General features: G+C 40.2%; 2 protein-coding genes across 2 annotated transcripts in view; both read left to right on the top strand.

The window, feature by feature from the left end:
- LOC140930932 (uncharacterized) overlaps positions 1-27,008 on the top strand; it is a 61,728-nt gene that overhangs the window by 21,614 nt on the left and 13,106 nt on the right. Inside the window, exons 15-38 of the mRNA XM_073380648.1 lie at positions 102-271; positions 547-747; positions 1,645-1,842; positions 2,159-2,194; positions 2,576-2,851; positions 4,885-5,035; positions 5,257-5,534; positions 6,507-6,542; positions 7,244-7,313; positions 8,127-8,287; positions 10,629-10,793; positions 11,454-11,513; positions 11,870-12,056; positions 12,546-12,766; positions 17,286-17,333; positions 17,824-17,977; positions 18,579-18,835; positions 19,265-19,291; positions 19,558-19,716; positions 20,400-20,651; positions 21,007-21,030; positions 23,787-23,990; positions 24,968-25,159; positions 25,925-26,082. Of these exons, the coding sequence (XP_073236749.1) occupies positions 102-271; positions 547-747; positions 1,645-1,842; positions 2,159-2,194; positions 2,576-2,851; positions 4,885-5,035; positions 5,257-5,534; positions 6,507-6,542; positions 7,244-7,313; positions 8,127-8,287; positions 10,629-10,793; positions 11,454-11,513; positions 11,870-12,056; positions 12,546-12,766; positions 17,286-17,333; positions 17,824-17,977; positions 18,579-18,835; positions 19,265-19,291; positions 19,558-19,716; positions 20,400-20,651; positions 21,007-21,030; positions 23,787-23,990; positions 24,968-25,159; positions 25,925-26,082 (3,685 nt within the window). The remainder of the gene's footprint in view (positions 1-101; positions 272-546; positions 748-1,644; positions 1,843-2,158; positions 2,195-2,575; positions 2,852-4,884; positions 5,036-5,256; positions 5,535-6,506; positions 6,543-7,243; positions 7,314-8,126; positions 8,288-10,628; positions 10,794-11,453; positions 11,514-11,869; positions 12,057-12,545; positions 12,767-17,285; positions 17,334-17,823; positions 17,978-18,578; positions 18,836-19,264; positions 19,292-19,557; positions 19,717-20,399; positions 20,652-21,006; positions 21,031-23,786; positions 23,991-24,967; positions 25,160-25,924; positions 26,083-27,008) is intronic.
- On the top strand, positions 13,724-16,546 carry LOC140929954 (uncharacterized). The gene has a single exon (XM_073379633.1). It carries the CDS (start codon positions 13,724-13,726, stop codon positions 16,445-16,447), a length of 2,724 nt encoding a protein of 907 aa, XP_073235734.1. The 3' UTR covers positions 16,448-16,546.

Genomic DNA, 27,008 nt, shown 5'->3' with positions numbered 1-27,008 from the left:
CTGGATTTCGCATTCCACAAGCAAAAATGTCCTGGTTTTCGGAATCCCTATTACCTTATTTAGGGTGACTTGCCTAATTCCATGGTAATTTTGTTGTGTAGCACCTCAAATCGATACGGAACGACCACCCTTCAGGATAGCAGTGCAAGTACCACATTGACTATAGGAAGCAAGTCAAACCAGACTTCAGCCGGCGAGTATTATATGCGTTCATTAGCGGTGTGGAAAAGAGCATTGTCTAGCCAAGAAGTTAAAGGGATCTATTTAGCTGGTAAGTTTATTTGTCTAGGTATATGGAAAGACGAATGCAATGTTTTAAGATAAAGGCCGAAATGCAGGACGTCTATAGCAGTGCCCTTTTCAAAGACATTCGCATTTTTACGAAGTATTGCCCGTGTGTCCCAGATCAAATTGTTTGTTGTCTAATTTTTTTTAGGAGAGCCAGGGAAAATCAGAGTCCTAAGTCCTAAGTCCTAAAATCCTAAGAACTAACAATAAGCAAGTATACTCAACCCATTCACATTTATAATTGCTTCCATTCAATAGAGTATGGTAGCTGTCGAACTGGTTGGAAAGACTTTGGACAGTACTGTTATCAGTTCAATTTGAACAAGAAATCGTGGTCAGATGCCCGAGTGGCCTGTATGAATCAGCAGGCACAGCTGGCTAGTATTCACTCCCCAGTAGAGCAGGCACACATAACCCTGGAAGTGGGACATTATGGATTACAAGAACATGCATGGATTGGTAATGCATCCGTGGAATCTTTATTGCTTTCTCTTTAACAAGGAAGCCAGACACATCAATCCTTCCAAGTATTGTGTGTTGAAAACGTTCGTAGCTGGAGTACTCCGTTAATGCGTAGTATAAAAATTTTCTTGTGGGTGCTGTAATGCTTGCTACATCCATATCGGTGAAACCTGGCGACGTTTTTTTTTTTTTTTTTTGCTATGCGCGATTGTGTATACCTCTCTTCTCAGAGGTTCTCTTACATTTTCAAACTTCTACAGAGCTTGTAACCCTGCCGTATAACCCTGCTTCAATTTTATAGATTTGCTATTAATCTTTGCGTATTAACTACTTGCTACACGAGATATTACTTAGCGATAATTATTGGATGAGGCTGAGTATGATAGGAACAATTATGCATTTTGAGAAGGATGTCATAACATACTCTTGGATCTGCATAATTCTTCATGATCATCCCATGGCCGAAAACAACAATTATTGTCGGAAGAGTCAACAAAAATATTTGGAACCTTGGAAACACGTTGACCATAAGTAACCACGACAGCAACGTCGACAACAACGGAAACGCCACTTTAAAGTGAGTGATTTTGCGATGCTTCAAAATTCTTCACTCTTATTCCATTTAATTCAAATTGTTAAATGTTGCGATTTTTTCGGGAGTTTAATTCTAAATGAACGTATCTAAGTTCGGAAAAAAAAACACAACAAAAAAAAAATGGAATTCGTTGACTTGTTCCCCATAAAGCGTGAAATCAGGTAGTATCCCGTCGTAGTCGTGCAATGACGGCTAAGCACATGCAGGGTTGTCGTTTTGCTATTGTCAACCTTTTTTTTTTCCTCTTTGTTGCCCTCAGCGTCGTCGTTTCTTAAGCTCTCTGTTCGTATCTTATACAGGTCTACATGATCGGGGAGTTGAGAGTGAGTTTGAGTGGTCAGATGGATCTGCTGTTCAGTACACTTACTGGAAAGATTGGAATCCTGACAACTGGGCCAACTCAGAGGACTGTGTCAATGTGAGAAGTGATAATGATGGACGCTGGAATGATGAGAACTGCCGTACCAATCGACCATTTATCTGCAAGAGATCAAAAGGTTATCAAACGAATGGAAGAAACACATATTTTAATTTCTATAGCAATGGGGCTCCGCCGCGCCCGAAGGTCCGCTTAAGCAACGACGTTTGTGAAGAGTAAAGACGCTCAGAAAAAAAAAAAAATTAATTTAGTAGCCTTAAGACCTTTTAAAATTCAAAAGGCCTCTCTTGCGGTTGACGGCCGTCGCTCCAAAACGTCTTTGCTTGCAACTGATGTTACGGCAGCCATGTTGGCTCTCACGTCGTATAAAAACATGAATAAGGGACTTATATTATACTGATTTCTTTATTGTTATTATTATTATTTTCTTTCAGAATACTTTCCAATATCAGGACCGAAGCCAACATCTGGTAAGGAAGCTTTTTAGCGAGTTTAAGGTATCACGACGGCGACGAGGAGAAAACGTCGCCTAAAAAAGTGACTTCGCGTTCTTTGAAATTTCAGCGCGAAAAAAAATGTAGAAAAAAAAATGTTGACGGTTATAGTATTCACTCAGTCCGGTCAAATTTCCGATCATACTGGCTAAATAAATCAGACGTCGATTTTGGAGTTCAAATTTTTGAACGGATCAACTAACGGTAAACAGCACTATTTTTTTTTTTCACCCGACGAAAATTCGTCCGGTGCCATGTGAAAGCAAACTTCAAATCAATTCTAACGGGAAAAAAAATAATGATAACAATTATTACATGTATTAGTGTAACAATGATATTTTATTCCTCTTGTGCCAGCTCCCCAGAAGAAGTTTGTCTGTCAGTATACTTCAGCTGTGCTTAGTTGCCCTTTATCAACCTTTGTAACCATCACATCTGCCATCTGGGGGCGTACCGATGTTAACCAGTGTGGTTTTGTGAGCGTGAATAACTGCCGACTTAATGTGACTTCAAACATAAAGGCAAAATGTGTTCGCACTAATCATTGTTCATTGAGGGCCTCGGGTTCATTTGGTTCTGAACCGTGTAAAGGAGTTTCAAAGTATCTAGAGATAGACTACGTTTGCAGAAAAGGTAAGTGATAGATTGGAAACAAGACTGAGATTACCCAATTCGTTTCAAACCTTTAATTTAAGATTTCTTTTCGACATTGCAATCTCCCCGAAACTTTCGATTCTTTTTGGCTTTGAACAACACTGCCCATAGCGATAAGACCAAACGTGCACTTTTTGCCACTTACCATAGCCGTGTTAAAAGATTCCCAACATTAACCAAACAACACATCATCCAGCCACCATGCTTTCTTGATACCGCCATATTTGCTCCAAAAATACCATTTCGTTTGCACGGAAGGACTTACTCAGTCGAAATAGCGCTTTAGTGACTGCAAAGCTTGAGTTTGTGGGGTTCGATTCCTGGGACCAGACCTCTACTCAGGGTCTTGGAATCAATGAGAAATGAATGTACTGCCTTTGGTCCTACAAACGGCTAGACCATAAAACGATGTCCCGTGTCCCAAAGGGAACATAAAGTAGTGTCTTTTTATAGCACCTTGTCCCGTGTGCCAAAGGGAACATAAAATAGTGTCTTTATATCGCACTTTGCCCCGTGTCCCAAAGGGAACGTAAAATAGTGTCTTTACTTAGCATCTGGGCCCGTGTCCAAAGGGGAACTTAAAAGATATAGCACCTTTATGATGAATACATCAACTGTTTTTTTTTGTTGTTGTTTCTTTCACCGTGATTTCCATATTTCCGCCGACACTTTCACCATCGTGTTCGGCAGAGAAGAAAATATATATATTTTGAGGGTTAAGCTGTTGCATCCTTAGTAGCCTGCGTAGCTGTCGGTATTGTGTAGTAGTCGAGTGAGATTTGGCGGCGGAGCGGTTGTGATATAGTCGAGTGAGATTTGACGGCGGAGCCGCGAGAAATACCGCCTGCCAGAGAACCATGATTTTTCGAATGCCGCCCACTTTTGTCACCTTAGCTGATCGCAATTAAATCAGCCAGTCAAAGAGAAACCTGCAATTTGAAACTTCCGATTATTTTCGCGCGAGACAGTTTAGAAATAAGCGTTGACAGGCTAAACACGACTCCTAAGCTCGTGATAATGTGAAACGTGACCTTGTGAGTTTGCTTGAACAGAGGGTTTTTTTTATTTTCTCGGCTCTCGCGCGAAGGTTACTAGCACTACACAGTGCATGTATCATTCTAAACTTTGACTGAGTAAATCTTTTTTTGCAACACCAGGCTTAACATTAAAAGGTCATGAAGCTGGTTGGTTACATGCATACTGACTAACCATTTCCGGTGGTTGATTCTTCTGTAGGTGTTCCTGATAGGATTTGATCTCAGATGCAGTTGTATAGTGTTTCAATTTTCTTTGACCTTTGTTTCTTACGGCTAAATAAAGACAATTCCAGCGTTGTGAAGTTTAAAGACGCCATTTCGGCAATTTGGTCATCAATTATGCTCTTTTTAAAGCGGAAATCACAATCACTTTACATGTACGTCTTTTTCAGTTTGGCATCTGCTCCCTAAATTGGGAAATATATGCGAAGGCTCATCTAACATGATTGACATATGTATGGCCCTCGACCAATCCGTTTCCCCGCGCACTGGTGTGCGGACTATTCAAAATACCAGGGTTTTCTGGCAGGCGGTATTTCAACGGCCTCGTCCCTATTTCCTTTTTTTGGAACACGGCTCCGCCGCCAAAACTTTAATCTCGCACCCACACAATACTGCCAGCTACGCATGCTACATCCTTAGAGGTCATATATCATTTTGTCCACCATGTTGATCAGTGCAAATTATTTCTTTTTTTTTTGAAAATGTAGCTGTTTAACTGATATAACAGCGAATTTTTTGGTCTGTGTAAACACATTACGATGATGTCATGCAAACACATTTCTGCACACACTCTGTCCTATCTGCACAAAGGCTACTTGCTGTTATTTTTTATATACTGTATTGTTTGCCTTTTTTGTTCCTGCCCCTTACAGTGTCTGACTTTTTGTCAGCCTATTCGTGTATTTATAACTATTCTAGTTGGTAAGCTTGTGAGAAGCGCTTCACTACCACACAGATTATTTGTCTTTCTAGTTCCATCAAAATCGTCCGATTGTGCCTTTGGATGGGAGCAGAGCCCTGATGGTTCCCGCTGTTTTCGTTTAATGTTTGATCGTAAAAGCTGGAAGGACGCTAGAAGCAAGTGCAGAAATGCTGGTGCTGAATTAGCTAGCATCCACAGTAGGTATGACTCATTGAATATGCATGGAGTTATTGTTAAATACTCCGTCTTTTCAAAATGCGCCCATACAAACCGGTAATAGTAAACTGGCAGTTACGAGGCTGTTACGTTCTCCTCAATTTAGCAATATACGAAGCTTGTACGCCATTTATTCCAAATAAACATTGCCCCCTCTTAAAATACATGCAAATCAAACCCATTGATGTACAAAATTAATTTTATAGCACTGAAAATATTTTCCTGACATCGTTGCTGGTCAACTCCTGGGACATAGGGGATGTTGGAGGAATATGGATTGGATTGGCAGATGTCGATCAGAAAGGAGTGTACCACTGGACAGATAATTCCACCGTCGATTACACCAGTTGGTTTAATGGTCAACCAGACGCGAGGGGAAAAAGCTGTGTTCGAGCGAACCTGCAGCGTGGAAAAATGAGCTGGTTGTTCTGGGAGGATGAGGATTGCACTGTGACTCTTCCTTATGCATGTGCTAAGTACTCTTGTGAGTAACTTATGTATTTTTGGTACGCGTTTTTGTGAATTGTGTAAACTACCTTATTACAGAAATTTGAATATCTTCTTCAGATGTTTAATAGTCAGTCGACTGCACTGTATATTTGTATTCTTTTCTCGTATCCGCCATATGTAAAATATTCATGCATTGTTCTTTGTTTATTTATTTATTTATTTTGTTGTTGTAACGTATATTATTATATACCTATTGCATTTTTGTATATCAATTTTGTTCTTTTTGTACATATTTTTGTATATTATTGGTCCAATTTATTTTTTTAGAGGGTCCTTGGTTAGAAAACTGTAAAAGGTTATTACATCTCCATCTTTAAATAAACCTGTATTGTGTTGTATGGTATTGCATTGGATTGTATTGAGTTGATCTATTTTGTATTATATTGTATTGTACTTCTTGTACTGTACTGCACTGTATTGTACTGTACTCTACTGTGCTGTGCTGTGCTGTGCTGTGCCGTACTGTACTGTGCTGTACTGTACTGTACTGTACTGTACTGTTAAGTACTGTACTGTACTGTACTGTGCTGTGCTGTACTGTTAAGTACTGTACTGTACTGTGCTGTACTGTTAAGTACTGTACTGTACTGTGCTGTGCTGTGCAGTGCCGTACTGTATCGTATCGTATTGTATTGTATACTTGATGACCTGAACATGCTTTAGAGGGACGCTGGGTGGAAACTGATTTAGGTTTGAAAATATTAGCAGAGATTGGAGACGACCTGACGATCTGACGATCTGTATCACTCAGCATGTTGTCAACGCATGCTGTTAACTTTACCATGTTGAGAGATTGTGAGCGACTCTGATACAAGCCAGTATAAATTGCAGCATATCCTCCTCAGTTTGCATGTAAAATCTATGTTTAATTTGTTAACAATAGCATCATTGCATGTGAGTACCTATTCAAAACTAACTGTTGAATTGGTTAAAATTTTCTTTAAAGCTGGCACCCAGCAACCAACAGTCCCCCCTACAACAGGTAAGCGCCTTACTCCTTACTCATACCCTGAACGACCGTCGCTCTGATACAGGAGCTGTTGAGTGGAGGCGGTTACAGTTTCTGCGTCTTTATTTAATTACTTATTTTCGCAAGTTTAAGTTTTCTGTTCGTTTTCCATGTTTATCTTCGCCATGAAATCTACCCTTTATAGTTCATAGTTTACCCTGCCTAAGCATGCTCTTAAATACGCACAAACTATACTCCTTTCGTAAAAACATTTTTTTTTTTTTTCTGCAAAAGAGATCGATGTCAAAGCGAAGATTGTGTAGTTCCAAAAAATATCCCTATCTTCCCCACGGAAGACAACCTAAATTCTGACTGGGTTGGAGAGTTCTAAAAGGAGGCAATTTCCATGGGAGTAAGAGGTGGCTTTTCGATTTTTTTTTTTTTCAGGTTCTCCAAGTAAGATTAGTGTTGGTTAAAACGAACGGCTGTTTAGACTGCGAGCAGCCCCATAATCATTTATTTATAATTATTGATTTATTTATTGAGTCATCGAGATCGAAAGCACGTGTGAGGGACAAGTGGCGAAGCCGCGAGGACCGAGGGCAGATCTCAACTTACAGAGAAAAATCACGGAAACTCCGGGGGGTAGGGGGAGGGGGATAAAGCAAGAGTGACTTCCGTCAGGGGGTATGGATATTTTCTGGAACTATACATTACAACTTTATGTTCACCAGGTGCCAGTACTCAGTGTCCCTCTGGATGGATGCTAAATGGGCCAGCATGCTATAAAATGATTACACAGAGGTAAGGATTTTTTTTTAGTGCAGAGTTATTTTCGTATACTTCGCTATGAAAGGAAACAGCTGTTAAAGTTTTTTTTTTTTTAATTTATTCATTTATTCATTTATTTTTTTTTTCATGCAAAGCGTAAATTCGTAGTTGACGTCCTCTCCCTGACCGCTTGATGGATTAGGAACATTAGAGTTTAGTCTTGCAGACCCTGTCTTTGTCGTTGACAGTATGAAAGACCCCTCCACGTTTTTCTTTCTTTCTTTTTTTTTTTTTTATATTTTTTTCAACTTTTGACATCGACAAATTAGGGGAAAATCCGTCGATACAACTGGAAAGAGCGCCATAAAATTAGTAAACTTGCCAAGTTTGAAAGATATATCTCCTCAAAGTCGCGAAATTTTACAGTCCATAGAAACGGCTTTATAAAATGTTCGCAGCTTTGCGGAACTATATCTTCGCTCACTTAATTCGTATCACTTTTAAATTTGGCAATTTTAGTGATTTTACGGCGCTCTTTCCGGTGGTGTTGAAGGGTTTTTCGTAACCTGATTCATGTATAAAGTTGAAAACAGGGTATCCCCTAAACAGTATCACATGACCGCATTTTGGGCTCAGGTGTAGACCCATCGAGGTTACGAGTCTTTTTTTTTTTAGTTCTCCGCTGACAAGTTACAAGTTTTCAATTGATCGCAGGCCCAATGTTAATTGCATCTCTTTCTAATGGTTACAAGGATATTTGATTGAAGTAAATTATAAATAATTATATTAACGAGAGCTTCTCCTTGGCTTAATTTATATGTTAATATATTATTATTTGTCGTACAGTAAGACGTGGACCGCCGCCAGAGATGCCTGCAGAGGTTTTAGTCAAAATTCGGACCTGGTTAGCATACACAGTCTTACCGAAAATACATTTGTCGCCAATCTGTTAAACAATTCAGCCTTTTCATTCTGGATTGGATTAAGTGATCGCGGCGTACTCTTTGGTGAGTTCTTTATATATGTCTACGAGAAATAACCGGGCGGGAATGATTTGTCAATAAAAGAATATCAACTGTACTCCGTCATCCCCACTCTTCTGTTCTTATTCCACGGGTACTTTTGGCCGGCTCTCTTCACGCAAGACAAAGCTTACAAGCTAGATACGTAGGCTTCTGAAAAGGGCTTGGTATGTATTGTGGTCCCAATCGCCGTTCTTGTTCTAGAGGCGTTAAAAGTCGTCAAGACGCATTTAACGTCTGAGGTGTCAAAATTGACTAACCAGAATGGTACCCCACAGTCAGATTGTCATCTTCACTCAAAATGTACGATAGAAGTCTTATAACTTAAAGTAGTAAATAAGAGAAGAAATAAAACAGTTGGTACGATGTAGGACTTGAACCCGCACCATTTGATGTCTAGTGCACATCCGTTTCCACTACACGTATCCACTACATGTACACCATCAAGGGCTAACTGCTGACACCGGTTAATTTTAACGTTCTTTACATGGCATTGACCAATACATTATTGAAAGCTAACCGGTTTTAAAACAGTCCTTAACCATAATCATTGTACGTCGGTGCTAAACCCTGAATTAAACTCTTTTCCTTGCACTACTGTCTCTTACTCTGATTTCCCCACTTTTCTGAAAAAAATGTGCTCAATACATTCGCATAAATATATAGTATAACGTGGTATAGGGTATAGCGTTGTGTAATAAACATAAGGTGCCCAACCTGATTTTTAGGTATCCGTTTTTGTTACAACCGTTTACACGGACTCTTCCTAGTCATTCCTGGACGAGTTGGCGATAAATTAATACGTCCCGTTTTACTAGATGCGTTTAACGTCTGATACGTTTTTAAGTCGTCTGTTAAGTGTGTTCGAATGACGCACTTATTAGAAGACGTTAATAATGTCATCAGACTTTTAATACGACTAAACGTTAATGTCGTCCTAAGACGACGTTAAGGATAAACTTTCTCAAAGTCCTTCACTTCTCGTTTCCACTTCCGGTAGTAGTCCCCAGCGCGAAGGACTTTTATCCTCTGCGGCGCGCTAAATTTGCAGGAGGAATTTTCCTCCTATGGGTTTTATCCAATCACTAACGGTCTTTACTGATGCGCCGTTAATCGGCAACCGCGTGAAACGTGACTTTAGCTGTTTTGATCCAAATTCAAATTAAGGCGATGAATGCAGTAGTTCTTTAATTTTCAACAGCATGCATTATGCGGGTTGTATTAATTCGATTATTTCGTCTTCAACGTCTCCTCCATATCGCCTGTATTCAAATGCAAAGCCGAGTGCAATGTGTTCTATCAAATGGTTTACGGAAAAAGCTATTAAACTACAAAAATGTTCGCGAAAATATTTGCGTTGGTCGGTGCCAGCAGGCAGCGACTTAGGCAAGAGCTTGACATTTGAATTTGCCCCTTGTGTTTATGATTTTTTACGGTATGGGCAAAGACAGGAAATCTCGCCAATTTATTTGGTTGTTGTGCCACTGATAGCACGTTGATAGCACGTCTCTTAGGGCGTGATCCATTCAACCAAAATTTCCGGAAATGTCGGTCCAAAACTCAATGGATCGGTTCGGTCCAACCGGAAAAAACTGAAAAAAAAAACTTGTCCACCTTTTGAGGTGGTCCTCTTTTCCCGGTCGGACCGGTCTGAATTTTGGTTGAATGGATCGCGCCCTTAATTAGCCTTAGATGTTGATCCCTCGATTTGATTTTCGTTGGCAGCTAACGGTTAAAAGCGCATTGAGCACGAACACAGTGAAATTTTTTCTCTAACCTTTGGAACTTTTTTGGATAGTTTTTCGTTCCGATCAGCACAGTTTGGGCAAGTTATTTGTGAATGTTTCGAAGGAATACATACACAACTGACGAGAAATTCCGGATTATTAAAAAAGCACAAGTATTCTGTTTCTCTGCACCTGAAAACAGTCACCTTTTTTAATAGGGCGGGATTCTCTATTGATTTACTGCATTGTTGAAGGTGGTCGTTCCAGCCTTAATGGTTTTGACGGGGGAAGTTGTGATGTTTTAGATATTAAATCCCTTATTTTACGCCAGTAGCTTGATAGTGACGATGGAATATAGAAGCACCGGTCCTTTTATGTTCTCATGATAGTTATCTTTCTTCTGGCTAAGATAGTAAAGACCGATTTTAAGCTCATTTCACCCCCTCGCTCCGCTTCATGGGTATTTATAAAAAGCTACATAATAGCTATACGCAAAGGGCAAAAAGTGGGATCAAGGACTGAGAACTCCGGAAACTCTCGAACAGAACACCGCGCATTAACTACCTGTGCCAATGTGGTTATCCTATCTATGTTTAAAGGTTATGGATGGAGTGACAAGAGCCCAGTTGGGTTCACGCGATGGAATCCACAACAGCCAAACAGCCATCACGGTCAACAGCCATGTGTTGAGATGTATTCAACTGGAGAGTGGGGTGATACTGGCTGCTACTCTGTAAAGCAATTTGTTTGCAAGATGCCGCGGTGTAAGTTAATTGATAGCGTTAGCGTCGATAAAACAAACAAACAAATTAATTAAAAAGGAAACCTTGAATACCATAAGCACAAGCAAATTTGCGAAAGAAAGTCTCCTATTACAAAATCATCTTAACAACAAATTTAGTGAAACTTGTATTAAGCGCACCATTTACAAAGCGGACGCTCTGTATGAAGAGGGCACGCAGGTAAATCCCTCCATCCCACCTATTCCCCCTCCCTTTCTCTCCGCTAAGAATTAAAAAAAAAGGAGAAGCAAACACAAACAAACAAAAAATGGGGGTGTTTTTCTAGCCATCCTTGTGCTCTTTTCTTGGTTTTGCATTTTAGCCTTGTTTTTTTTTTCCTTAAATAAAGTATGAGGTTTTGTGGGGGATGAATTTGCACATGTAAAATAATTTATGTCTCTTTAGGCTCGATTTCATTCGCTCTTTATGAGCCAGGACACATTTCCGAATTGCAGCTAGAAATGGAGCCCATTGTACCTTTTAAAAAAATATTGTTATTTTATTAAAAATTATTATTTTTGTTTTATAAATTAATTATAATTATAAATTATTTATTCTTTGCAATTATTGGTGTCCGGATTCTCAAGGCTTTGAAATACATCTCATCGACTGACTATTACGTGTCTGAATTTATTTGTTCAGCGGATAATGTGCAGTCTACAGGTTCACCGATAACTGCCCCTGCTGTCCCAAGCACTCAAGGTAAAACCAATGTGTTACCCTCAACGATTGTTTTATCGTAGATGCCGTCGCCTTCTGACTTTTTCTTCTTTTCCTTTTTCTTTTCTTTTTCTTTTTTTAAATCTGATTTTGTATTGCTTTGTTTTGTTTTCTTTTTAACTGAACATCCAAGCTTTTTATATAGAAATCAATCACTCGTTTAAAATCGAAATTAAAGTACAGCCGTACTCCAAAATGTTTTCGGTTGACTCGCTGATTTATTGTCTAACTACAGCCATAGCAACCAAAATACGATTTGCTTGATTCAGTAAATTAAACCATTTCTTGATAAGTGTAGCGACATACGTTACCTGTGTCTTATTTTGTTTGCTATATAGCTCCTGGCATTTGTCCCCCCGGTTGGATTCTTTGGAACAGAATGTGTTACTATTTTGCAAATGATTCGACGTCAAGTAAACTCTCCTGGTACGACGCCCGCACGGCATGCCAAAAAATCCGGGGCGGAGATCTTGTTAGCATTCTCAGTGCTGCAGAAAACAGCTTTATCAAGTCAAGGATCGCAACGTAAGTGGTATAATTTGTTTTCCCTTTTCATATTTTATTGTTTATTTTACGTTACCGAAGCGTATGTAGCAATATAGAGCGTGAGTTGCGCGGTAATTGGCTTGACAAATTGACACATTTTATGAAAATGTATTGCATCAAAGTAAGACCGGGGAAAAATGCTTAAGCGAACTTTCTTCTCGTTTGTTCTTTCCAGCTACAAAAGAAAAAGGCCACTGAAATAGGTTTATATGACAATCATTCTGTACACTGCTATGCTTATAATGTCGATATCTGCTTATGCCCAATGACAGAAATAATGGTAAATTTAAGCCTGGTGACCAAAAGAGACTGAAAATGTTTTTTTTGAGCCATTGACACAGGCGGCTGGAAAGAAAAAATCCGGGATTTTCCAATAGGAGTCGAACCTTTATGACTTCAAGTTTACAATCGCCTGGTGTACATTATTATCCTGCTAACCTTGGTCCTGTCTGTGCTAAAAATCAACAGGCACAGCAGTTCTACTTTGTGGATAGGACTAAATGACATTGGCACAGAAGCCAGCTACAAGTGGAGTGATGGTTCCCCTGTGGCATATACCAACTACAACTATAGAGAACCTAATGACTGGATAGGAGTGGAGGACTGTTTAGAAATGTATAGATGGAACGGTAAATGGAATGATCTTCACTGCAGCATGTTGAGACCGTACATCTGCAAGAAAACCAACAGTAAGTGCGCCAGTGTTTTTTTTTGTTGTTGTTATGATTATTATTATTATTGGGAAAGGTTTGAACCCAGGAGTCGTTTCAAAAGTAGGTTGAGTTTGATCGTCCGGGTGAACGTAGTCCTGAATAGGACTGTTGTTGTTGACAGTGACTGACGTTTCGACAACCTGTGCAGTAGTCATCTTTGACTCTGAAGACTTTGACTCTGAAGATGACTACCGCAGAGGTTGTAGAAACGTCAGTCACTGTCAACAACAACAGTCCCATTCAGGACTACGTTCACCCGGACGATCAAACACAACCTACTTTTGAATTATTATTATTATTATTATTATTATTATTATTGGTTGGTTGGTTGGTTTGTTTGTCACTTTTAGGGTTCTTTTACTAATGTAGTTTTCATGTACGGCTGCCGTGTCGTTCGCTTCGAATGAGCGATAATTTAGGTTTCTGGGAAACTGCCCACCTACCCCTCGCCAAAACCAACATTTTGCCCTAACTGAGAAGATAGTGAGAAGTAAGTGATGATGTTGGCTTAGGGGAGGGGTAGTTTGGCAGTTTCCCAGAAACCTAAATTGATCCAGACTTTCTTATCAGTCTCTTCCCCTCTATCTCTTTCTCTCTTATCATCAGTCGTATTTTCTGAAAAAAGAAAAAAATAAATAAAGCTAAACTTTGTGTTCTCGTCAATTGAATTCTAAAGAAAAATAAAATGGTCCAGGTTTGTTATCTAAGACTATATGGAAACTGTTTCTCTTCGTTTGTTGCCAAGGGAGTCAAGAATGGACATGGATTGAATTATTAAAAGAGAAAAATATATTATTATAATAATAATAATAATAATAATAATAATAATAATAATAATAATAATAATAATAAAAAAGGAAAAAAGGAAGGAAAAATAGGTCTCACCTCCAAAAAGAATGCAAAGCCATCTCTGTGGCAGGTTTGATTAGCTACATGGAGAAAAAAAAGTCGGAGCTCCGAAAGTTAAAGCGTGTGTTTGACAGGAAAAAGAAACAAGAGGTCGCGCGTGTGATTAACCAACAGTTTAACACGGTCCCTGGAAGAGTGTTTGCGAATTTGAGTGAGATGTTGAAGAGCGACCAAGAGAATGAGCGGCCAAGATATAAAGATCCTGGAACACGTGCTCGAGATGATTTGCGAATGTTTGAAAACATTGAAGAGGCGAGCGGGTTTTGGAGAAAGCTGTGGGAAGAGAAGGGGACTGGGAATAAGAACGCAGCCTGGTTGCAGGAAGTAAAGCTCGCGATCCACGAGCAAGTACCACCACCGACAAGCGACGAATGGGCTCTCGAAGTAGCGGAAGCGGTCAAAGTCCTCTCCAAGAAGCGTAACTGGAGTGCGCCAGGGCGTGATAAAATCACTAACTTTTGGTGGAAACGTGCTAGCACCCTGCACGAGGGTGTGGTCGAGAGCTTCAAAGAAGTTTCTAAGAGCGACGAAGATTACCCCGAGTGGTTTTCTGAAGGGAAAACCTCCGTCATTCCGAAAGAAGGCGAGTTCCTCAGTGAAAATCAAAGACCTATTACTTGTCTGAATAACATGTATAAGTCCATGGGTGCCAGGAGGCAAGATGTAAACCACCAACACCTTGACTATTATGGGCTGATGGAAGGCCAGCAAAGAGGAGCGAAATCAGGGTGTTTCGGTACGATGGATAACTTGCTAATCGATAGAACAGTAATGCTGGATTGTCACAGAGGCAAACGGAATTTAAGTATGGCATGGATTGACGTGCGCAAAGCCTACGACTCCGTCGATCATGATTGGTTATGCGCAATGACTGACGTACACAGGCTTCCCGTCTGGCTGGGTGAGGTTATACGCAAGTTGTGTGCGAGCTGGAATACTAAAGTAGTAGCTACAACAAGGCAAGGGCGAGAGACTTCTAGAAAAATAAGGTTCATGAAGGGTCTACCCCAGGGGGAAGCTTTGTGTCCTAGACTGTTTACACTGTGCCTGAACCCTGTAGCGTGGCGCCTGCGGGCAACAGAGGGATACCGGTTATCCAAGCCTATAGGAGTCAAAGTCACCGATCTCCTGTATATAGACGACCTCAAGGTTTTTGCTGCCTCCGAGAGCAAGCTGAACCGAGTGCTGAAACAGACTAGAGGAGCGATGCAGGACATCGGCCTCCACTGGAATCAGAAAAAGTGCTCAGTGGTACACGTGAAGAGGGGAGCCCAAGTGCTAGACGAGTCTGGTATGAGGATGGACGAGACAACTACCATCACGGCTCTTGGGGAAGGAAAACACTACAAATTCCTGGGGGTGCTAGAGAACGTTCGACAGGATGAACGGCTGGCCCTAGCTTGCGCGGCTAAAGAGTATCTACGCAGGATATCTATTATATGGTCCAGCCCCCTGTCTGATTGTAACCGTGTGCTGGCAGCTAATCAGTATGCACTCCCGGTCCTGCGGTACCTAATGTGGACACAGCATTGGCCTCTATCAGAGTTAAGAGATGTGGACAGAGCAGCTCGGAAGATCATAGTTGAGAACGGTGGCAAGCACCCAGCTAGCCTGACTTCTTTGTTATATCTACCGAGGGAGAAAGGGGGCAGAGGCCTGCGATCAGTCGAACACGAGTACAAGATCACTAAAATCAAATCGCTACTGAAATTGTATCAGAACCCGGTCCAGACTGTGGAAGCAGTTAGAGAATTTGAAGAACACGCCATGGCATCAGGCCACCAGTCGCTTGTAAAGGAAGCAGCTAAGTACGCTGAAGAACTCAACATCACACTTCAGCTTGATACCGTAAATCCCGTGTGTGTTACAACAGAAGGAAAGGTGGTAACTGCAGCAAGAGCTGGGAATCTGTTGGAGCAATCTCAAGAGAAGCAGTTCTTGGAGATCGCTAAAGACAAAAAGTGGCAAGGAAAGTTATTCTGTATCAGATGGGAAGATGAGAGCCTAAGCATAACCAGCTGCTTTGCATGGTTAAAAGGTTGGGCTACATGCCCTACACATACCATCGCGGGCTTGTATGAATTGTATGAGCAGTTGTTACCTACGAAGCTCTACACAAAGGAGAAGACGCAAACCTCCACCGACGGCGAAGTTCTATGCAGGTTATGTGGGAAGGTAGCTGAGAGTGTTGCACATGTTCTGGCTGGATGTTCCTCCCTGGCACAAACCAAGTACCTATACAGGCATAATGCAGCTTTGAAGATTCTGTTTTTTGAGCTCCTGCGAGAGCATGGGTTAATGGAAGAGGTTCCACCATGGTACTCATCGGTGATGCCAAAACCAGCCTACCAGAACACCACGAGTGAGGCGTTTTGGGATATTCCCATCTATGCAGAGCACCACGAAGTTAGAGCAAATCGGATCGACGCGCGACTTGTCAGCCAAGAGAGGAAAGAAGTCTGCACAATTGAAATGAGCTGCCCATGTATTGAGAGTAGAGCTAAGAAAGATGAGGAAAAGACACTCAAGTATGGGCCCATGGTGTGGGAGCTGAAGCAGAGATACAATGGTGACAGGGTTGAACAGTACAACGTAATAATTGACGTCCTGGGGGGTTACTCTAAACACCTAGAGAAGTCGGTGAGGAAGCTACTTGGAGCGAGAGCACGGAGCGTACTTGAGCGGATGCAGAAGTCGGTCATCTCAAACACTTTAAACATTGCCAGAACATTTAAGATAAATACTTAGTTAGGGCGCTATGGACTTCAGTTTTTAGGTTTTTTGTTTTTTCTCTAGAAATCTAGAAACACAAGCTTGCTGACGTTTTTACTTAGATTTTTTAGAACATTAGAGTTTGATATTATTGTAAATAAGTTTTTGTAGAGATAGCGAAGGTTTTACAGAGTATCAGAATTTAATAATATTCTTAATTGGCTTTTTTAGTAGAGAGATTTATATCACTATGTATAAGCTTTTAGTAGAGATAGCGAAAGTTTTACAGAGTATCAGAATTTAATAATATTCTAAATTGGCTTTTTAAGTAGAGAGATTCATATCACTATGTATTTTAGGATTGTATTAGGTTTCGTATCGACCTTTTTTTACTTCTAAGTATAGCTTCTCAAGTGGTGTAGGTTACGCTATGCGCCCTATACTACTCATAATGTGGACAGCATTCCAAAGTTTCATACTGCGACATAATAATAATAAAAGAATGGGCCAATTTTTCTAGTTTTAATGCCGTGCCTGGCAAATTCACCTAAAAAAATATTATGGTTAGTGCTCTCTCTCTTGAATGATACCTTCTTCACAACACCACAGGGACATTTTATATAGTGTATAGGTATATGCACTAAGAAATGACTTCGGCACAAACTTGTCGTAAAACAATATTCCCGTGGCCTATCCCTTTTTAAGGCATACATTCTCGGGGCATTCCGTCCGAAATCTAGACGGCAACTATGCCACAATTAGCAATTTGTGCTCCAAGTCCGCAGCAATTTCATGTAGTGAAATCGTCGCTGAAAGAAATTTATACTTTTCTGTTTCAGTTTTGTAGTGACGATATTTCTTTCTTGTTGTACAGATTCTCTCATACCTGCCTTCACCCTGATTCCACCGACTCCGGGACCAAGTGAGTAAAAAAAGAGCATAATATTATCCAGTAAATGTTTCCAGGGATACCAGTATAAAGGTACCTAGTAAAATGGAACTGCTTTATAAACAGTCGTACGGTAATCAGAGATTGTATTCACGTATAAACATTAGCTTCTTTTTTAAACTGATCCCTGGAGCCCGTCCTTTCACAAAGGGAAATGGTACTTCCTTTAAAGTAGAGCAGATTTAGTAGATTTACTGTTAATCATTGTTTTTTTTCTTGAAATCAATTGTGATTTGTCAATGAGGTTGTTGCGCGTAACTCATGCCACTGAGTGTCGCTTCGGAGTAACCGTTTGAAAATCAATGGTAACCCTCGAATTGAGCAGTGAGTAAATTAGTTTTAAAGAGAGAAGTGAGATTTTTTGTAACGAAAGGAGGGCCGCAGCGAAGGCTAGGAGACAAATCTAAGAATGTGAATTAATGTTCTCTTTGGACTTCATGACAGTTTAATATTTTTGCTTTAGCTCTTGGTAGGTGCAAAAATGGATGGGTGAACTATGACAAAAGTTGTTATCTCTTTGTGTCGGACTCCCTGCAAAGCTGGACAAACGCAAGAGATGTGTGTAGAAGAGGTTTAAACACAAGCATGAAGGGTGATCTTGTCACTGTTGATGATCAGTGAGTATTGCGAAAAGCTGTTAGATAAATGATTCTAATTGAGGCCATGGCTAAGGCAAGCATCTAAATATAAAAGTGGAAATGACCCTAAGTAGTTGAAAAAGAACCTGGGAATTTTTCAGGCTTGACCGGGAACCTAGCCCTGATCCTTGCGATGGCCTGACGCAACGCTCTATCCGTTAAGCTAATCAAGCCAACTGGAGATCAGGCCATTGTGAGTTCCTACTTCATTCAACTCCCTCTTAACGGAAGCGTCCATAAGGACACCTCTCACGCACACCTGGTGTTGGACCTTACCGTTTTTCAATCATTTTACTGTAACTATACTCTCTATAAGGCGGACACCTCTCCAAAATTTTGAAACCGTTAATGGACAATTGGAAAGTGTTTTATGTAGTGAAAAGTACCCCAAAACGAAACTCTTAGTGCACTACATGACAGTAAATTGAACATTCGCAGTCGATATTTTGTGGTCGCGCTACTGGTGCTTTGCATTTGCCTAAATGGAAAGCGACCCTGTAAAGCTTTAACGTAACTTATTACGTTTTTATTTATTTATTTTTATTTTTATTTTTTTATTTATTTATTTTTTTTTATATAGATATGAGCAGGCTTTCTTAACTACAATGCTCCAGGACAAGCAAACAAATTTCTGGATTGGATTCAATGACATTTTCTTGGAGGGCTCATTTTTCTGGACAGACAACAGCCAAGTTAAGTACACAAACTGGAATGCCAAGCAGCCGAAAGGGTTTGGCTACTCTTTGGATTGTGTTGATTTAACACAGGCTGGTGGAAACGCTGGTCGCTGGAACAACGTGGCGTGCAGTCAAAAGAAAGGATTCATATGTGAAACAGGTGCGTGGTAAATAGAAGCTGTTAAGCTAATGTTAACAACTGATCAATTGCTTCACTCCAAACATGAAAATGCACGTGGTATGTGTTCAATCAAGACTTAGAACTGGGCCTTTGGGGTCTATTTTTATACAAGTGATATTTCTACGTCAAGCGTTTCACACAAATACCAGTAGACAACCAGTAGACTACCTCAACCTTTGACTTGAGTAAAGACCTCACTTCGTTCAAGACAGCGTGTTAAAACAATGATATATTAGTATTTACCCTGTAAAAATAAATAAATAACAAAATATGATTTTGTTTTCAAAAACTGTGTATGGTTACATGATTTACATCATCGACGTTCTTTGCTCCAACTAAAATGTATGCTTCGTTATAATGAACTGACCTGTTTTTATTTATTTATTTTTTTTAATTTTTTTTTTACAGGAGCTCTTCCTCTTGGTCCTACTACTGGTGAGTCTGCATTCCTTTAACTTCGCTATCAATTGCGTAGATGATCACCGTGACTGAAAGTTTATTAGAAGTCTTGCGCTTGTGTGCGTTCAAGACGCACGCTGATTTTAACTGTCCAATGTGTGTGAAAACAGACGTTATGGTTTTAGCTTAATTCAGACTTCTCGCTTTAGACTTCTCGCCCTCGTATGACTGTTCAAAGCGATTCAAGGTCAACGTACGTTACTGAAGTATTATTTATGATGTTATTATTTTTGTGTGTTAAGGTCCACCTAGTAATGGAACGTGCCCACCACATTATGAGCTGCTTGGCGACGATTGTTACTTTGTGTCTTACGTCAAGTTATCCTGGCAGGAAGCTCGTGAAGCTTGTCAGCGCGAGAGTGGGGGAGATTTAATGAGTGTCCATAGTCCCTACGAACAAGGTGAGAAAGAAGAATCAGTCTGTCGTTTTACCATTGACAAGATAAATTAAGATTGTTAATTTTCAAGTGATTTCCCTTAATATTGTCTTGGAGTGAGGGATAGTTCTCGAGAGACATTTTGGCACACAAAGCTGAAAGTTTAAATTTAGTTAGGTTATCAGCTTTAATAGCGCGTGGTAGTTTCTGTAGTTATCTGGAAAATGTAAGGGTGCGTTCCGTTGGGATAATCTGGATCAAACTCAGTGATCTGTGAGCACTTGGGTCATGACGCGTCATAGGAGCTGATGAATCCACCCAGCTCACGGATCCGTCGGTTCCTTTGACGCATCACGATCTGAGTGATCTCAGATCATTGATCCTGCTCCGGAAAATCCCAATGGAACGTACCCCAAGAGTGTGCAACAAACTAAAACGTCGGGAATAAAACCATGGGACACCTGCGGCTATTTCGCAACCTGGTACTGAGGATATCCTAGTTCATTGCAGGTTTCCCCCAGTGGTATACAGCCTAGAAACCCGAGTACAGTAAAGGAGCAGCGTGAAACAAAATTCATGTTCTAATCTTGAGTTCCCCGCGTCCACTTGTGATCCAAATGAGTTGTTGCCTAAATACTGTATATATTGTTTTCGCTCACCAGGCCAGGTTAATAACTAATTGTGTGCGCCCTTAATTTGTTCCACAGCTTTCGTCGTTCGTAGTCTAAAGAACGATAATGGAGGACTGTGGCTTGGCTTCGTCCGTGAAGCTGGCTCTACAGAATTCACTTGGAGCGACAATTCTGTTACAATATACACTTACTGGGCAGCCAATGAGCCTGACGACATGGGGAGTCAAAGATCATGTGTTGTTGCTAACAATTCCTATTCAAATGCTGGGCTTTGGGATGAGATTGATTGTTCCGCTAGGAATGGATTTATCTGCAGAATACGAAAAGGTGTTCTCTCTGTCTGATTACAATGTGTTAATCCCGTTGAGTAAATACTGTAAGTTGTAGTAAAATGACGTTATAATGCAATTTTCTCTTATAATAATAATTATTATTAGGCCTGCCACATTTTAACAATGACGACAGTTAGCTATAGCTACCAGAATTAATACCTTTTTGCCTTCTTGTGTAGATTTGTTTCTGTAAGTTGTAGTCAAATAAGTTCATCGTGTAAAATTCGAATTGGACTTTTTTTTTTCTCTCTCGTTTAATCCACGTCGTCAAAGTTGTCTTTTCGCTTGTTTGACTTTTCTTTGTAGCGCTTTGTTTTTTTCTTAATTTCATCTTCTTACCTCTTTTATAGGTGAACCGCACATCTCACCCACGGGTAAGTCTCAAACTGTGGGTATAATATATAACAATTATTCACCGAAGTGGAGGTGGCTAGTATTGGATATTTACCGAGGCCGCGAATCGGCGAGGTAAATATCCAATACTAGCCACCGACACTGAGGTGAATAATTGTTTTAGTATATACCAAAACAGTGAGATAATTGAGCACAAAATGATGATTTTTAACTCATTTACTGTTGCCAACGATTACAATTTTGGCGCGACACTGAGGTGAATAATTGTTTTAGTATATACTAAAACAGTGAGATAATTGAGCACAAAATGATGGTTTTTAACTCATTTTCTGTTGCCAACGATTACAATTTTGGCGCGCGATGACCGAAAGGCCGCCGTCGTCGCTTTTTCTTAGCGACAAATAAAACTTTTGAAGGCGTTTGTTTAGCTCTTGCGGGGAAGTTTCTTCAAAAGGAGTTGTGAATTCTGTTTGTATTTAAAGTAATTCTGTAAAAAAGATTATTGAATTTAGTTTTAAGCTTATTTATGAACAAGTCAACTAAATAAAGTAACGCAAGACTTAAGCTTAATTTGCATTTGTAAACAAAAAACTTTTTCACCTTTTTTATCGATAACTATTCAAGTCAAAAAGACAAAGCTTTACCTGTTAGAAATTGCTAACCGAACTTCGTCACCTTCTTTATGTATTTCGGAAATAGCTTGCTTGATTAGTTGTGAAATTTCTTAGTTTGTTACGGCAGCAAACCGGGAAAGTATTTTGCTCGCAAACTACGCGAGTTTGGCGTCGCTCGCTCGGAGGAACTGGAGGTGAATCAGTGAATAGTGCAGGATATTCACAGATTGAGTAGCCAATCAGAGCGCCCGAAAAACAGTATCCACTGTTTTAGTATATACCAAATAGATTTAGCCAGGGCTAAAAGCGAAGCTCTCGATAATATTTATAGTTTGTTCAAACAAAATATAAAATCGTGTAATACTAAGCGGCGAAGGCATGCAACGCCGGAAAACGGTGAAAAACAACAATAGGTCTAATTAGCAAAAGCAACTTTGCCCGTGCAGCACACTTTTTTTGTACATTTCTTTGCCGTTGTTTTGCACGACTACAACGCGAAACTTTCAGAAACTTCTTAGTTACACGTTTTATGGAGGAAATGTCGTACGTTTTCCCGTTGACTTTTTTCACAGCCGCTCATTTCCACCTTGCATTTCGCTAGCATTTCTCATTTTGCCACCGCTATTATTTATCTCTCGCTCTAAATCCCTGTCACCCTTTTTCTCGTTGAGCTTCGCTGGCCTGCCGCCCACTTTCTCTTTTTCTCTGTCTTTCTCTTGCTCTATATTCCAGACATTCCATTTTAGACAACACTGATACAGAAACAATTTTCGCTTTCCGTTTTCGTCTTCATTGACTCTGTTGTTGTCTCAGCTTTACAAGACGCCGGTGGCCATGCGATTCCCTGCCAAAATAACCTCGAGTTGCATTTGGGTTGCCATACCTGTTGATTAAGTTATTTTACATTGGTATGCCTGTGGTGCGGACGGACGGTCTCTTGGGCGGTGTACGGTCACTTGATTACCAGATTTTCTCGGATGGGTAGATTACTCCATTTTCTTACCCATGGTGCTCCGCTGGCGCGCTTCGCGCGAGAGAGCTCCGCTATAAAGTCACTAAAATTTCAACTGAAAGCATTTCCTTTTCCCGTGTACTATTTCTAATGAAAACAAAACAAAAACAAACAAACAAACAAACAAAAAATACAGTCTAACAAACAAACAAAAACAACAACTACTACTGGAACGTAAGAACAAATCCATTTTTTTTTTTCAGGACACGTTGGTTTAAGCTTGTTTAAATGCCGTAGAATTTGTTTAATGTTACCTACCTTTCAATTAAAATAAGGAGAAAACTGCGACAGATAAAAAGAAAAAAATTTGCTTGTGGATCTTTTCTGAGTTGTTGGTTTCTCTCCTCTAAAAAATAAACATTGATGTTTTAAATAAAAATGGTTCTGATAAGCAATTTACATTATCGTCATAAGAACAAATATAAGTTGGGCGGTAAAGATAATTTGCATATCGCTATAAGACTAAAAGAAACTAAAGGCCAAACGTGGAACTTTTAATGAGAGGAACCAAACTCTTCTTGGTTCGACCTACATTAACCTAATATGAGATCGTCTGTTGGGTCAGACGTCACTTAAAACTTAGGACGGGTCGAACCAATCAACTGATCTGATACCACCTCGCACGGGAACACCACTTTTGTCCCGGATGAGATCTTCAGACGTTCTATCCGTCTGGACGTTCCAGACTCATTCAGACGAACCTAACTGAGCCAGATGAACTTTTCATGAACTTAACTCACCACGTTTTGCTCGTCTCACCGTTTACTTCCTTGGATTACTAAGGCCCAGTTTAGACGCCGATCTTTTCATGAGCCGAACCTAATACATGGAATTAGGAACGCCTATTTCAATTTAGAACGGCTCAGCCCTTCTTCACCCCTAGCCCAGCAGGGAATTTCCACTTTGGAACGACTTTGGGACGACTTTGATTCAGTATTTGAACGTATTTTGCAAGCAGTTTGACCAAAATGAACAGGTTTCTCCTTTTGAATTTAGTTCGGCTGGAATAAAGATCAGCGTCTGAATCAATTGAGACGGTCTAAATAGTTTGGGTCGGCCTTAATTCGAATTAGGTTCGGCTCATGAAAAGTTCAGCGTCTGAACCGGGCCTAATTCACTGATACTGATATGTTTTGTGTTGGTTTCTAAGTGCTTGGGAGCTGTCCTACTGGATGGGAAAAATTTGAAAAGAATTGTTACCAGTTTAAAGAAAGTAATAAGCTACCCTGGACTGCGGCGAGAGCGGCTTGTCAAAGACAGGGAAGCGATTTAGTGAGCATCACATCCCGGCACGAGCAAGATTTCATCGCTTATCACTACCAAAACAAGTTAGCATTTGGCAACCTATGGATTGGTTTGTATCCAGCATGTTTCCCTGTATTATTTAACGTGAAAGGAATCATTTGTAAGAACCTTTTATCCAATTGTCCTAACATTGAGTAGGAGGAAAAATAAGGGAACTAAAAATAAACAATATAGAATCACTATGTAATTATCGAGTCTGGTGCGAGGTGACCATGTTGGAGGAGTAAACAATTGAAAAAATATTTCATGAAAATGATTTTTTTTCCCCAAAGGATAATCGTTTTATTGTTTTATACTCCTCCCATATGGCCGCGGCGCACATGCTCTATACAATGTTACAGTTGAGGCCCGATTACCTGCTGCTGTTCGGTAAAATAAGTCCGGATTCAAACACTAGACTCGTAAGAGGGAATGAAATCGACCCCACGCTTGTCTAATTTGTATATTCTGGGGCTTCAAAGTAACCAGCACGAGTTCAGCGGATTCTCGATTCTTTTCAGTTGTGGTTCTGATGTAGAGAGAGGGTAGGGATGTTATATTAGGAGAGATGTTATCTAGGTTACTCATTCCCTTTTACTCCACCGACCCCCACCCGTCACCCCGCCCCGCACTCCTGTTCGTCAAGTCGAATCTAAAAGTCGAGAATTTTCTCACAGATAAACCATCTGCAAACAAGCTAACTCTATTCCCTTTACAAACAAAGGTGGCTATAAACTCGACGATTCTAGAGGCTTAAGGGTTAAATACTAGATGCATGTCTTACAACATATATAAAAGGCTTACTGATCCTGACTACAAAGCAAAGAACACGTGGAGGAAATATATTTCTAACAAATTTGCCCCATTTTTTACAATGTACTTTGCCGTGAAGCGAAGCGATAAAAACGCACTCCCTACTGGCCCCGGTCTACGACTGAGGGATCCGGCACCACTCAATGGTTTGTCACTGTGGTCTTGATTGCTATGTCTTACTGCTATTTGTTATTTTGCATGTCTTACGCCTCCATACCTATCTCTTTTATCTAGGCCTGAATGACCGCGCAGTGGAACGAGGATACACTTGGAGCGATGGAAGTCCAGTGACTTTCATTAATTGGCATTCCAGCGAGCCTAGTAACAACTTCTATGACAACTGTATTGAAATGTATCAGAACAGCTTCCAGTGGAATGATCTAAGGTGCATCGAAGCAAGAGGTTATATCTGCAAACAACCACTAGGTAAGCAAAGGCCCATGTTTTTATTGAGAGTACCGGCCTTTGTTTCTTTTTCGGAGAGCAAGGGTGGCGCAGTGGTGAGAGCACTCGCCTTCCACCAATGTGGCCCGGGTTCGAATCGTGGCGTCCACACGATATGTGGGTTGAGTGTGTTGTTGGTTCTCTCCCTTGCTACGAGAGGTTTTTCTCCGGGTACTCCGGTTTTCCCCTCTCCTTAAAAACCATGACTCCCCAATTCATCTGGAACGCACGGACACGCTCAACGAGATCTTAAGAACTCCTAAGTGCTCCGTGGGCAAACAAATTACAAAATTTATAATTCTCGTAGTAGGGATGTCGAAAAGGGTCGTATCCCCAAACACCGTTACAGCTGAGCTCTCTAGTTGTTACGCCTAAAGGTGTCAAATCATCCCACGTTACCCTCGTGTACAGATCGAAATAAATTCATTTCTTTAGATATTTCCATGCGTTGTATTTTACAATGCAGGCAAGCCTCCCTAACTGAAACCCATCGAAACACATCGGCCATTCTGTGTAATGGTCTCCTTATAACGAACAAGATTTTTGTTTTCTCTCGGCCCTCAACTCCTGCATTGTTTTGTAACTGGAACTTTGGTATAAGGAACACCACAGAATAACAAAGAATAGTATTTCAAGCGTTTAAAACCCGGGGCTAAGAGTTGAAATACATATACCTTCTACTAAACAACGGCCACTGAGATTAGCCTCTAAACTAATCTTGCTTAAACTGATTTGCTCTTGTATTAGAATGTTCTACAGCCCAGGGAATGGTCAGCGGTCGAATAAAGGCTAATCAAGTCACAGCTAGTTCCAGTTTATCTGCTCAATATAGTCCTGGAATGGCCCGATTACAGTCCTCCACAGCTTGGTGCGCTGGTAATTCTCAGGCCGAACAGTTTATTCAGGTGGGCAATCTAACGGCCTAGGATCCCAGGATCTGTCTACTTCATAGCATGAAAACTTTTTTTTTTTTTGGATAAGAGGAACAGATTGTTTTTGAAATGCCTCATTGGTACTTAATCTCGCGGGTCTTTAATTTCTCATTTTTCGCGATTGTGGGAAAATCGGTAAATTAAAGACCTGCGGAAAAAAAAATTCCCGTGGAATTTAAGCACGCGACTGAGTTTAATACTTATACAGACAATTGAAATCCCAGTGAGAAATGAATGGCATGACTAACATATACTGTACAGGATAAATTTGATGGCAAATACCGACAAATTATTAGCTGGTTTAATTGCATAGTAAGTTCCATTCCTTGACTGTGTCTTCTGTTGTGAAACAACTACGTTGATATGTTTTTGCTTGTTTCATTTTGTCTCGCTATTTAAAAAAAAAACACAGTTCAAACGTTTGAAAAATAAAATCAGGTTGAGAACGTTTTAATCGCGAAATTTAATGTCCTTTTTTTAAACACTGGTTTTGGCAACGACTAAAGGATTCCTTTTCTCAAACAATCGATCGATTAATCAATGCAATTTAGGAAATACGCTTGTCCTGTCTAGACTGTAACAGCAGCATATTCAAAGATAGTATCACACCATCATTCTTATAGCTAGGCTTTTGTACATTATGCTAGCATTTTTTCGAGCATTTTAGTGAGGCAAAAGCATTGAGCATTATTCGAGCATTTTAGTTTTAATTTTATTTTTTTCCGAGAAAATAAAAATTAAAAAAATAATTTTTTCAGGAGCCCATGCCCCATGAGCTCCTGCTTTTTAAAAGAAAATGGAGACTAAAACTCAAAATTCACAAAAAAACCTAATACAGCTGTTTTTTTGGCTGTATTTATGAACTTGTACACGTTGTCGTTGTTACTTCAACACTTGCA

The sequence above is a fragment of the Porites lutea genome, chromosome 3 (assembly GCF_958299795.1).
Source record: "Porites lutea chromosome 3, jaPorLute2.1, whole genome shotgun sequence".
Lineage (NCBI taxonomy): Eukaryota > Metazoa > Cnidaria > Anthozoa > Scleractinia > Poritidae > Porites > Porites lutea.
This window is presented reverse-complemented; position numbering and strand designations above follow the sequence as displayed.